General features: G+C 37.2%; 1 protein-coding gene across 1 annotated transcript in view; it reads left to right on the top strand.

The window, feature by feature from the left end:
- LOC142983540 (uncharacterized) overlaps positions 1 to 3914 on the top strand; it is a 29185-nt gene extending 25271 nt beyond the window's left edge. The window contains exons 4-5 of the mRNA XM_076130467.1: positions 348 to 483; positions 1179 to 3914. Of these exons, the coding sequence (XP_075986582.1) occupies positions 348 to 483; positions 1179 to 1314 (272 nt within the window). The 3' untranslated portion in view covers positions 1315 to 3914. The remainder of the gene's footprint in view (positions 1 to 347; positions 484 to 1178) is intronic.
- Positions 3915 to 14301: the final 10387 nt, after the last annotated feature.

Here is a 14301-nt window from a genome sequence, read left to right as displayed (position 1 = left end):
CATACTAATCATCTAATATTATACGGTAACACTGAAGTAGCTAGGTAGTCTGAGGCCATGGTGCAAAAAAAAACTAGAGCCTTCAGCACCTAATCTACTAGACACAACGGGGCCCCCGTTATTGGGATCTTCTGGACGCCACACCACCTAGCATTACCGTAGCTACTTCACTGTATGGTAATCAACCAATAAAATGTTACCCTTGATTGCGTTTCAGTGCAGATAGTACTAGCCAGGTCTAAGTCGCGATCAACATTAGAAAAAGAAGCCTCAATCTTAGTGGGACAATGACACATTTTTCTCTTACAAGAATATTTATTTAACAGTTCTTTTTCCATACTTTCCAGTACTATGCAGCCTGGGAGCCATAGCGGTATGGTTGACGGAGTACTTCCTGAGACTGCAGCACAACGTGATGTCGGACGAGGACCTCGCCAACACGTGGTCTTCTGACGGCACCGCTGATCTGGGACTGTCCTTCTGGTAATTATATCATTGAATATAGGTAGACTTTTGCCTTGAATTAGGCAGACATTCTCGCTTTCTTGCTCGCTTAGTCGTGGATTAATACACACAATGGTGGCAAATTGATTTGTGGATACCGAATGTACAGTAGAGTTACACCTCCCCCTGTTTGCTTGCCCCGGGTTAAACAAAACAGTTATTCTTGAGTTTCTCTTTCAATTCTCAGTAATACTTTGTAAAGCAACCGGTCCTTTAGCTAATCTCTTACTGACCGTGTAGGATAATATCTTACCGGGCTATGAGAGAAAGGGAATGAAGAATGTAACTGTGTACAAAGTCCTGCACAGTTCACAGCCGCCGTCACTGGAAGCCGCTGAAGCCAATATCGGCTACAAGGACATTCTGAAAGAATATTTTTCAAAATTTCTGTAAATTATAACTAGCTGACCCGCGCAATATCGCTTGCGTCACATTAGGGAGAATGGGTGATAATTTTCCCCGTTTTTAACATTTTTCTCCTCTGCTCCTAATGACCGTAGCGTGATGTTATATAGCCTTAAGCCTTTCTCGATAAATGGTTTATTCAAGGCAAAAAGAATTGTTCAATTCGAACCAGTAGTTCCTGAGATTAGCGCGTTCAAAATAACAAACAAATTCTTTAGCTTTATAATATTAGTATTATTATAACTAATATATCTTTGTATATGTTCCAGGCTGGTGGTATCAGCGAGTATAGTGGCGTTTATAAACGACGTGTGCGTGCTCATAGCGATGGCGGACGGCCGAGACGTCGACACCATCGCCCCCGCGCTCGAAGAAAAAGTCAACGGCGCTATCATGTTGTATTAATATGTACATAACTTGCACATACCTGCTTATTGTGTAGTCTCAGTAGACAACTAGAGTATCCCACACTGTCCCCCAGGGTGACAATTGGGAATACTAGTAGGAAGAAAATTCCCAGTTGTCACCCTGGGGTGACAGTGTAAGAGGAGACAACTGGGAATATACCGGTAAATTGATAGCTACTATCGCCACTAAGGTCACGGCAGTATTTATTGGACAACAAAACCGACTCGTAGCAATTCTGCACTTTCGGGTCCAATCGTTACAATTTGGTTTAAACATTCAGGCGCGGCGATGCCGAGTGGTATTTTTCAATACATATCACAAATATCGGATTTTACCGCCCGGCTAGGCCGATTAATGCTGATCCGTGTGTGTGTTGTGCTTCTAAATAATGTAGCAATCATCGTTATGTTAAGATAACAGCAATGTAAAGCATAATGGCTATCAGATAGTTGTCAACTGAGATACATGAACCCAAGGTAGATAGTGTTGGCGAAACAATATATTTTGAGACGGAACAAACATGTTCTACAAATTGTTGGTCTTTGTTTGTATGTTTGTAAAAGATACAAGATTAATTTTCATGTGTCTTTTTGTGAATATGACAATAATGAATCTCTTCAATGATATTATTTAATTGGTGGATTTTATAAATACGCTAACAACTTATCTGACTTTACAAAACAAATTCATGATTTTATTTTCAATACGTACATGGTGTTTTTGTTATTACTCTATCACACGACTACGAAAACCAATTATAGTCTGACAACTTAGTAGGAAAAAAGGATTATAAATTATACTGACTCTGTGGCGCAGTGGTTTAGGTAGTCACGCCGATACCACTGCGTCGGGAGATCGTGGGTTCGATTCCCTCACTGTAGAATTATTTATGCGATCCACAAATAATTGTTTCGGGACTGGTTGTACTTTGTATCCGTTGTTTGTAAGTATGTAAAAGTCCCCGCGACACAAAAGCAATTCTTAGTGCGGGACTTGTCTATTTTAAAAGAAAAATCCATTTTCAAACCACATAAGCTGTATCAAACAGGCCAATGTCAGCTGCATAAGCCTACGGAATCACTGATGCCCTAGATTCCAAGTTTTGTATTGCTCTGCCAGCCGTAAACATTGCTTATAAGACTCTGTACTAAGTTGTAAGACTATAGTCACAATGACTATTATTTTTGACTTATCTCACTATTTACTTATATATTTTTTCTTGATAATACGTACATAACTCAAAATAATTTTAACAAGTAAGAAGGCTGAAAGTTAGATATAAGTATATATCTAGTTGTGATTTATTCCGTCCATTTTTAACTATTTAATTATTGTACATTATAGTGTTAAATCTGATATTGATTGAGCTTTTCACCTATGAAACGTATTAAGTATAAAAAATGGCTAGACTGCCTCCGTGGCGCAGTGGTTAAGGTCGCTATGCCGCTACCATTGCGTCGGGAGGTCGTGGGTTCGATTCCCACACGGAAAAAATATTTATGCGATCCACAAATAGTGGTTTCGCGTCTGGTTGTACTCTGTGTCTGTTTGTTAAAGTCCCCGCGATACGAGCAATTCTTAGTGCGACAGTGGTCTTTTTAAAACAAAACAGAAATAAAACTAGCCTAAAATCTGAAAATACTCAAATTAAATCTCAAACTGTTTAATAGGTGGAAAGTTATTTATAAAAGTATTCAATTAATTACCTCATAAGAACAATAATATATTCGTATTACTATTTATAATCTAACATAATTATCTTATATCCATATAAAGTACATAAAATTTTATTTTACTCGCCATTTATCACTAAAACAGGGTGCGGTCTCATATAGGAACACCTGTAGCGCGATTCTCTACAATTGGAACCATGGTGTATCGAGAGTTTGACATTTAAAATGTACTGTCAAAATAGTTTTCACGAAGTCAGCTAGAGGCGCTGATCAGATTTTCATGCTGAATTTTTCGATAGCTAGCCGGTTGTCGATACTCGATAGTAGTAGAGAATCTGTACCTCGATTCTCTACCACTATCGACTACCGACAACCGGCTAGCTATCGAATTTTGACATTTAGAATGTACTGCCAAAATGTTTCCTACGACACCCGTTAGAGGCGCTGATCAGATTTTCATACAAAATTTCTCAATGACAGTTCGGTTGTCGGTAGTCGATAGTAGAAGAGAATCGAGGCACTGGCTACTGAGTCCATTAACTTAAATAATCTTTACTTAATGAAAGCTTAGCACCCTTTTTCTCGTACAGTTGAGGAAAGAGGTAAAAATATGTGTGTTCTGTGTTATGATAATTTGTTTTCTGTATATGTGAACAGCTAGGTAAGTTTCGCGCAATTCGCAGTGTGAAACCGTTAAATACGTTTCATGATGTACGCTCAATTCACTTATAATAATGGCGATATAAAATAAATAGTATTTCTAGTATAATTTCGGTTGTTTATTTCCGTCCAAAGGTTTGTAAGCACATTGTATTGTAATTAGTCGTGCCATTAGTTAAGTACACCTGTATCTTAGTTCTGTCATAACTTAGTTAGTAACATTGTATTATTATTGTGGATTAAATATTGATTTGATATACTTAACTTGGTTTTTATTAATGAAACGCTTAACACCACTTCCTGCAGTTGCAGTAAACGCTTCTTCTATACCAGTGGTTCCCAACCAGTGGTCCGTGGAAGTCAAAATATGGTCCGCGAATGATTTTAAAATTTTAATTTTTCAGGATGATTATTACACTTTATTTTTAATATACTTACATAGTGGTCCCTGCTAACAAGAATAATATAAAAGTGGTCCCAAACTAAGAAAAGGTAGGAACCCCTGTTCTATACACTAACTTGGGTCGAATTTGGACTTCGTACAATGTAAACAGAGGTTAGTTCTAAAAATAAAGCAAGCTCAAACCCATAGTTTATCTCTGTCTGCTATCACGGTGAGTATTGTTTGATTCTGGGTCGGGCATTGGCCTTTTTTATTTTACAGTAATTTTTTTTTTTGATAGTTACCTGGGGTTTAGGCTCGCCTCCTTTTACATGGGATTAACATCACTGTTATACCCAGAAAGGTGCAGGCAGAGGTGTATATTATATACACCGTCTAGGTATAACTGGTATGACATTATGTAGGTATGTATGTTTGCCAAAAAATAGGCCCTAAACTTGAACTAACGAAAAATACAAACAATCTTCGCCAATTTTGAAATGTTTCGTGCTCTATAAACTATGTAGAAATAGGGAATGTTGTCAGTATAAAGTTTCATTTTAAAAAGCTTTTCTAAGGTATTGTACCGCTGATAAATGGAATAGAGCATTGTTTGGGCTCTCTCGCGGAATCTTGTTACTGGTTAAAGTAGATCACACTGTGGAGCAAAACAGCGAAATGTGAGACGAATTTATTGTTTAGTTATTTTAAACTGGTATTCTTAATATTTTTCTTGCTCAAGTAGATTTTCAAGGAAGATATGTTTTCAATCGTCGGGAGTACCGGCATTCGTAAAAACAATAGAAACAATACGCCCAAAAATAGCGCTAGCTAGATAAGGAGGAATAAACATTAAGCGTAGTTTAGTTTGCAAACTGACTTGGAAAATGAGAATACCTTTTGATACGCGGCTACAAATTGCGACCTGAAAAGACCTATCAAAACTTTCAAACCAGAAGTTCCTGAAATCAGACCCTAAACCTTAAACCGCGGAACACCTACCACTTCGTTTGCTAATGTCACTAACAGTACAGTCGATTAACTATGCATATCTTATTCATAGCGGGATAAACTGGACGCTTTGTAGATGTATGGCCGGACGCAACAATCAACCGAGGCGACTGTAAATTGAAAGGCCTTTTCTCAGCAGTTGGACACAAAAACAGACTAAATAAAATATTAACAGATCCGCTCCCTCCTCTCACTATGCCCCCAGCCTAGCAGCACATCCTCTTAGCGAGAGTACCATTATTGGGCTTACTACCGCACGACGATCGCACGAACATGTCTATTTCTACCACAACTTGTTACAACTACTGTTTGTAAAACAATACCACTTGTTCCGCGTTGTTTTCTGTTAGGATGGTTTACTTTTAGTTAAAAAAGAAAGGTTAGACATCTACCTAACTGCTTAAGTCCAATTAGTTAAATCATTTTAAGGTTAACGTAGAAGAGTATTAAAATTTATAAATTACCTTTATTCGCGTTTCGCAGCTAGGTAGATAATTATATAGGCAAATCAGTTTTCAATCAATGTTACTACGGCGCAGATGATGCAGCGATATAATGACGTGTTCGAGGGGATATAGGACAGGAATGAGCTCGTGGCTTAGTTTACAACAGCCGCACGGATGGATCTCTGAGGTCAAGCTACGCTTGCCGAGGTTGTTCCGTGGATGGGTGACCATCTTATACATATCGAGTTCCTCCGTGTTTCGGAAGGCACGTTAAATTGTGGGTCCCGGCTGTCATTTTCGAAGATCTTTGACAGTCGTTAACAGTAGTCAGAAGCTTGAAAGTCTGACAACCAGTCTTACCGAAGGGTATCGTGTTAATACCCAAGTAACTGGGTTGTGGAGGTCAGATAGGCAGTCGCTCCATGTAAAACACTGGTATCCAGCTGCATCCGGTGAGACTGGAAGCCGACTCCAACACAGTTTGGAACAAAGGCTAAGCGAATATATCGCTCCTTCAATGCAAAAGGGCCACAACTCAAAAAAAAATGAAAATCGTTTTATTGCAAAAATGACACCTGAACCGACTATATTTTATAGTAAAAAAAAAACCCCATCATTTTTGCTTATATTATGGCTACACTGACTTACTGCCCTTTTTGCATTAGCTCACTTTGACAGGTAATGTCAGTGCAAAACAGCCACTTTGCGAGTTGCGCCCGGAGATTCAACGCAAATGCTCGTCAGTTGCATGAAAAAGTGCCACAATCCAAAATATGTCTGTGTTGGGTGCAAAATTTCAAGTTAATGTGATTATATTTTACAATACAAAACAACCATATTTTGGAAAACGTCCTTTTTGCATTCTAACTATAGTATTTGTTACCATATTTTGTAATACAAAAGTGCCATATTTCTGAAAACGACCGTTTTGCATTCAAACACTAGTATTTGTTATTATATTTTGTAATATAACAGTAGCATATTTTGAAATACGTCCCTTTTGCATTAAATTATTGTGGAATAAATAATCATTTTTAGCGTGCTAGAATGGGAAGGCCAGAAATATGACCGTTTGGTATGATAATAATTTTAGTTTTCGTTACAATTTTAAAAATAAAATAATACATTTTGATGCAGGCAAAGTAAAGAGACACCCTTTCCTTTCAAATTCCTCTTTCAGGGGCAAGATCCGACCAGTCCTTTTCAAATGCGTCTAGGTCATCCCGCCATCTCCATTTAAGTCTCGTGCGTCTGCTATGACCATCTTCTGGCATCCAGTTGGTAGATATGCGGGTCAACCTTTCCGAATGCATATGGATAATGTGGCCGGCTCAGTTCCATTTCAGCCAGGCGGTCTTCTCCCTTACATCGGCTATGCGAGTTTGGGAGCGCAGTATAGAATTTCGGACGTGATCTGTTCTTTTGATGCATAATATACTATGCTCCATCGCTCTATGGCTCTTTCTGGTTTTCCGTAAGGGACCATGTTTGGGCAGCGTAGGTAAGGACGGGTAGTAGGTATAAACATGTCGACGAGCTTTCACTTCAGTGACAGTGGAAGGTTACCCTTCACTAGCTCTTTCCTGGACCAGGATCTCTTTCAGGCACTTGTGACACGTTTGTCCAACTCTTTGTCCCGTCGGTTGTTAAAAGAGGTTATCTGGCCCTAGCAAGTGTACTCGTCGACATAGTCTATGACGTGCCCGTCTACCTCGACCCTACGTTTTGTGTTGTTGGTCATAACCTGGGTTTTTGTACGGTTCTTACTCAGTCCAATCTGAAGGTTTGCCGTGCTCAGATCTTTGAGCATTGATTCGAGTTCCGATGCCGAAAAAGAGAAGAGGACTATGTCATCTACAAAACAATGGTTTGTTAACTGTTTACCACTTACAACTATGCTTTTGATTGCCATAACACCGCCAGGCTCCTGAAAATTTCTCTGAGGGTGCTGGTAAATAATTTGGGAGATAGCGGGTCTCCCTGTTTCACGCTTGGAATGATATTTTTGTCTATTGCTTTGATGAGTTTGATGTATGAAGGTTCGATTCTACATAGTATCTTTAAGTAGGACTTGGATGGAGTGATGATTCTATGGCGGAATGAATAATGCTGTCAAAAGCTTTGGAATAATCCACGAAAACCTTTTCTATTATCTTATTTCTTTAATACTCCTGCTGCACTCAGTCTACTCGTCACGTTACCCATTGATTGATGATGATGATTGATGTTTAATTTTACTAAATAATGAAAGTTACGCACAAAGTTGATCTCAATAATTTTACTTACTTAATAAAAAGTTAAGATTTTTTCATTTAGATTGTTGAATACAATGTTTTCCTGGTCTATTTAGTTATGGTTTTACTTAGTAATTATTATTAAACTTTTTGATACGGTTTTTTTACCAAAAAAGTACAATTAACCATTTTTATTTGTAAAACTGTGTTTAATTTTTGACATATTTCTCATAATATTGGTTCAAATTTTGAATGCAAAAGGGACTTATATGCTTTTTTCTCTTAATAGGTAACAGCTATTACAAAGTTTATTTTGTAGAAAGAAAGAGCTAAAAAATACGCATCTAATGATATATTAACATCTTATATTTAATAAATAAATATATGAAATGTTATAAAAAATCAGTTTCAAAAATTTGTTTTGGCTCTCCTGTAAAATTTATAGATTTCGATTTGTGGCCCTTTTGTATTCAAGGAGCGATATAGGACAGGAATGAGCACTTATACATACATATATTGGCGCATTCTTATCAACCCCTTCTTTTCTTTCGCATGTTTGTAAAAACCCGGGTACAATCCTACTGCCTATAAACAAAATACCAAACAAACACTCTCAATTCTCCCCACACTAATAAACAGTCACCTAAAAGGTCACTAACCTAACTAAAATAAGTAAAATAGCGCTACTGTATGCACGTAAAGAAACCTTTTATATCTCGCCGTCTCGTTTCAGTAAAGTTAAGTAAAGCCTTGTTCTAATCATGTTCGTGATACTACACTTACTGACTTTCAGATTAGAAAAGGACCTTGGATTAAGACCGTTGTGTAGTGCAAGCGAGGATTAGAATATGCGTGTCAGAGTCTCTATAGACATTTTTTAACAATACTACTGTGGCAAAATAGAGAAAAAAACCACTAGAATACCTAAATTTGTAAAAAATGTAACCAACCGATCAACAGTCTGGCGGATTATGTGCGTTTTACAGTTTGAGTTCTGGATTATAAATACTTATGATAGAGTTAAGTTTATTCTTAGAAAATCCCAAAAAGTTGACAGAATAACCGAATTTAGAATTGTAGATAGTAAGATCGAGCCAAGGCATTAATAGGCGAAATAACATTTGTATATTGCGGTCGGTATATAGAATAAGAACAAGCACACAATTTTTTCATCAATAATGCGGGCGAAGCTACCTGCATCAGCTTCTACCAATATCAACAGCTACAAACAATATTATCGCTTTGAACTGTAACACGAACCTAAAACAATATAATAAAACGGAACAGCCCGGCAATAAGGCGTGACGGCGTGACGTTAGTCCCTGATCACTGGACCCCCAGACCCCGGGGGTAGACCCCACTGGATTGAAAGTGTAACACGTTTCATTTTAGTGAAGCACTCTCTATTAGTTTCTGAACGATTTTATTTGTATGGTCAGAATTGTATTGACTGTTCAATGTTCACTATTTGTGCGTAAATGTTGGTATTGGTTTGGACTTTTTGTAAAAGATTTTTTGTTAGTGTAAATTGAAATTGGCGTAGAATGAATGGGGTTAAGATTGCTGTGGAATTATGTCACCTTTGCACGTGCGTTTCTAACACCCTATACTATTAAGGGACAGTTTCACGATTTGTTGAGAAGTGCCGGGTAACTTATACAATAGATAAAAATGAAATACAGTAAATGTGTTAAAGCGGCTGTCTAGTGTCTAGGTTCTACCTGCTTAGTTTACCGATACTTATTCAGAGGTTGTGAAACCAGAGTTTACAATTCGAAAACAAACATATTATTAAAAGAACATTGCCCTACAGTTAGCTAAACGAATGATTTTCACAGTTAAAGTTAATTAATTTACTGTCAGCTTATTAGGCAACTAAAAAGAATATGCTCCCGAGAAACCACAGGTCACTTTTTTAATAGCTGCGTAATTTAGTCATTTTTCTAAGGTATACCTAACTCTACTAACTTAATTTTTATGCCATGTGTACCGGTACCAAGTACCTATCAACCTATACCTATGTACTTATAACCCTTTTAAGCTTCTTGTAAAGTAAACAGGTTGTAATAAATGCGTGCCGTCCATGCGTAGATATTGCATCGATATTTCATTCAGAAGTGACAGGTAACGCGCCGGTAACGTTACCTTATTATTAGTACGTCAGAGCCTCTAAGGACTTGAACTGGTATGAGAAAGAATATATAAGTTTATGTAGTCATATTTCTGAAAGTATTTTTAGAAATATGTTATTCCATAGTCCAAGAACTTAGTAAAGATCTTTGTTGGTAATCTATACTAATATAATAAAGCTGAAGAGTTTGTTTGTTTGTTTGAATGCGCTAATCTCAGGAACTACTGGTCCGATTTGAAAAATTCGTTCAGTGCTAGATAGCCCATTTATCGAGGAAGGCTATAGGCTATATAACATCACGCTACAGTCATTAGGAGCGGAGTAGCAACGAAAAATGCTACAAAAACGGGGAAAATTTTGACCCATTCTCTTAGGTGACGCAAGCGAAGTTGCGCGGGTCAGCTAGTGTATCTATATACCTATAGAGCATGCCGTTAGTTTCTTGCCGTTTCTTCTCACGTGCAACAGCTTTTCCGTAACGGTGGTAGATAAAAAATATTTTGACGATTTCAAATACTTGTTAAAGTTTATGAAATAAAGAATATTTGACTTTGACTTTGACTTTGACCTAAGTATGTATTTACAAGACAACTCCCGCACTAACCCCCGGTTTCTCAGGTATATTTAGCGGTAGTTTAACTATTCAACGCTAAGAATCGCTCTTGTGTCGCGGGGAGTTTAACAAACATACAAACAATGAACGCAAAGTACAAATAGACCCAAAACAACTATTTATGGATCACACAAATAAATTGTTCCGTGTGGGAATCGAACGCGGATCGAAATCGAATCGAACCAAAATTCCCAGGATAATTGAATTAACGGGAAAAAACTGTACTATACCCGGACGAAGACGGGCCAGTCCGCTAGCTATCTTTTTTTTTCATAGACGGGTTCCAATCAGACCGTAAAGTACCTAATATAATTCTAACCATGTAATCCCTATACTGATGTAGTCTTTGTAGTGTAAATAGAATTTTGTCTGCGTAATAAATAAAGTCGAGCCATCATTATTTAATCGCGTACAAACAAACAAATAAATATAATCTGTATTTGACGTGAAAGAATCAATACAGCTTTCACAAAACAATACACAGGTGGGATTCACAGGTGGCTAAGAGTTTGTCACTCATTGAATGCGTTTTGTTGCTGATCAGCCGGCGAACCAATGTTATACTCGTTGATTTGTGTCGCTCTGTTCGCGTGTAGTTTAAAGAAAAGCTTGATATTAGCCTGAAAAAAAGTACCCTATATTAGTTTGATCCCGGATCTTCGACAATGGCTATAATAAATTTCATTAAAAGCGGTTTAGCAGTGCAAATGCAAAACCTAACCTGGTTTTTCTAGCACTTATTCATGGTGTGTCATTTGCAATTACGAGTTTACCACCTACTATACCCAGCAAACAGTTAGCCAACTGAGAACATACCTTTAATCTTCGTCAAACAAAATCGGAGGCTGTGCTTGATTCATTTTTAACGGCCCTGTCTATTGTACTCGGCGGAGTTGTTCTATAACGGCTACTGAATATTGGATGCCGCCTCCATTTCACGGGTCAAATATTATTTTATATTCCTGGATTTATACTTTTGTATTGAATATAAGTCGTGATAAAGGCCAGTTGAAAGAGGCTAGGCTGTTAGTAAAATATAGAACTAGGTTTAACAATTTTAACTGATTAACATAGTTATTATTTCTTTATTTTATGTAAACTATTATCAGCCATCTCCTCGGATTTCATTGAATTTAAGAGTTCTTAGAATCAAACTAGAAGTGTGCATTCATTATCGCGAAATCGCGATCATTTCCGCACCTTATATTCATACATATAATCATTTTACATCACGCCTGAAGCTGTATCTTCTGCTACTATCGATAAATGTTGTAGTATTAATTAAACTGACCAAAGTACTTTGTCCGACCCGGGAATCGAAACTGAGACCTCGTGATCATCAATTGGATCACTACCGACCGCGCCACAAAGGCAGTCTGTCAGTTGCTTTACATAATTCCACCAATTTCATCCTAAATAAGTAAATCACTTTCTTAATCATAGCAGTATTATATTTTATAAAACCACGAGCTTTACGACTGCAGTATTACAATCGTAGCACTCCCTTTGTTCATCCTCAATACGTTACGAGACGTCCAAGTCTACAGCACAAAGAATATCGTCTAATACACTGCACAAAAGACTACGCCTCGTGAATAGGCTTTCACGGAACATTTTGTTATTGGATATGTTTTATAACTATTGGGTATTGTTAGTTTTGAAGTTAGTGACAGTTTTTAGGAAATATGATAAGGTTAAGTCAATTAAAAGCTGATTTTATAGTATTAGGTCGGGAAAAAAGTCTTTTCGCATTAAAGTATGGGGTCTATCCCACTAGTCCCGTTGAGTTGTCCCGTGACGGGACAACTGGCACTATTTTGTCCCAGTTGTCCCGTGGCGGGACAAGTGACACTGTTTTGGTCCCAGTTGTCCCGTTGCAGAAAAATCACGGGACTAATGGGACAGACAGAAGGGTCAAAACAACTGGTTCCATTGAGTTGTTGTGTGACAACAGGTACTTGGTACTTTGGTAAGATAGCAGATGATGGATTGTACGCTTATCTCTGTAAACTTTAAATTCACAAGAAGTTTTTTTTTTACCATTTGGGCTTTTCACTTTATAATTAAATTGACAAGAGTGTCTATATCTATGACCTTCCATACCATAAATGTAAAATGCTTATCCGAAATTCCCTACTTGAAAAAACATAATGTAAGGAAACTAAAAATATATTGTTAACAGGCCCCTGGAGCTCAAACACTCAAGTCAATTCAACATGTACCTAATGTCATTTCAACTTATCTACAAGAAATTAAGAAAAAATGTACTACAACACAACGTATAACGTCTGCTATCTTACCAAAGTACCAAGTACCTGTTGTCACACAACAACTCAATGGAACCAGTTGTTTTGACCCTTCCGTCTGTCCCATTAGTCCCGTGATTTTTCTGTAACGGGACAACTGGCACTAAAACAGTGTCACTTGTCCCGCCACGGGACAACTGGGACAAAATAGTGCCAGTTGTCCCGTCACGGGACAACTCAACGGGACTAGTGGGATAGACCTATGGACTTGTAATAAAATATTTTCTCTACACAAAAAAGCTCGATATTTAGGTACCTTACGAGCTCACTGAAAGAAACCTAATGAACTGTGTACTCATTTGTGATTCTCAAAGCCAAAGAGATTTTATTACAAGTTCATATTTTATAATATACTAGCTGACCCGCGCAACTTCGCTTGCGTCACATAAGAGAGAATGGGTTAAAATTTTTCCCGTTTTTGTAACATTTTTCACTGGTACTCTGCTCCTACTGGCAGTAGCGTGATGATATATAGCCTATAACCTTCCTCAATAAATGGACTATCTAACACTGAAAGAATTTTTCAAATCGGACCAGTAATTCCTGAGATTAGCGCGTTCAAACAAACAAACAAACAAACAAACAATCAAACAAACAAACTCTTCAGTTTTATAATATTAGTATAGATATATAGTATATAGTATAGATTTCAGTTTTCAGCATATTCAGGGTTTAAAAGATAAATGTACAGTGATAAACCGAATGCACTACAATTGTACATTTCTGTTTTAAAAGCGAATTGTACACAATCACTACATAAATACGCTATTTATAGGGACGCTGCCCCCGCCGCCGCGGCCGGCCCGTACCGTGCCGCAATACTAATATCGTGATATCTCCTAAACTATATGTCTAAATAACACACTGTAAACTGCAAAAATAATCTAAATTAAATGCTCGTGATGATGAACTTACTTATTTTGATAAGGATATATGTATTATTGGTTATATCACCAGTTAAACATCACCCAACGAATTAAATGTTTTTTTAATACAGAAAAGTAGTTTTTGTGACTTAAATAAAAAAGCTGGATATATGTCATCGCGGACTTTTTTGTAGAACTAATAAAGACCAATGTTTTTGCTATACATTGTTCTTACTTGTATCCAACGGTATAAGCGGCGCACGCACAAATGCAATCTTCAATTAGATTTTTTTTCTGACTTCTTGGACATAAATCGCTATAACTCAGCTAATATAGTTTCAATGTATTTCAATTATATATAAAAACCTGTCGGAGAAAATACTCTTTCTATTAGTGAAAACCGCATCAAAATCTGTTGCGTAGTTTTAAAGTTTTATGCATACGAAGGGACTACAGACAAAATGGGCGACTTTGTTTTATACTATGTAGTGATACTATATTGCGAAAAGGTTTTTTCCCCGATCTAATATTTTTAATGCAAATTACCTATACTTCTATATCTTCAAATAAGAATTGAAGATTTAGTACCTACACTTATACAACCACATTGCGGTTTTTTTTTAATTTTAGCACTCTGCTCAAGTTTAGCATGGAAATAGGTA

Source organism: Anticarsia gemmatalis, chromosome 24 (assembly GCF_050436995.1).
Source record: "Anticarsia gemmatalis isolate Benzon Research Colony breed Stoneville strain chromosome 24, ilAntGemm2 primary, whole genome shotgun sequence".
NCBI lineage: Eukaryota > Metazoa > Arthropoda > Insecta > Lepidoptera > Erebidae > Anticarsia > Anticarsia gemmatalis.
The sequence above is the reverse complement of the archived record's forward strand: the minus strand, read 5'-3'. Positions and strand labels throughout refer to the sequence as shown.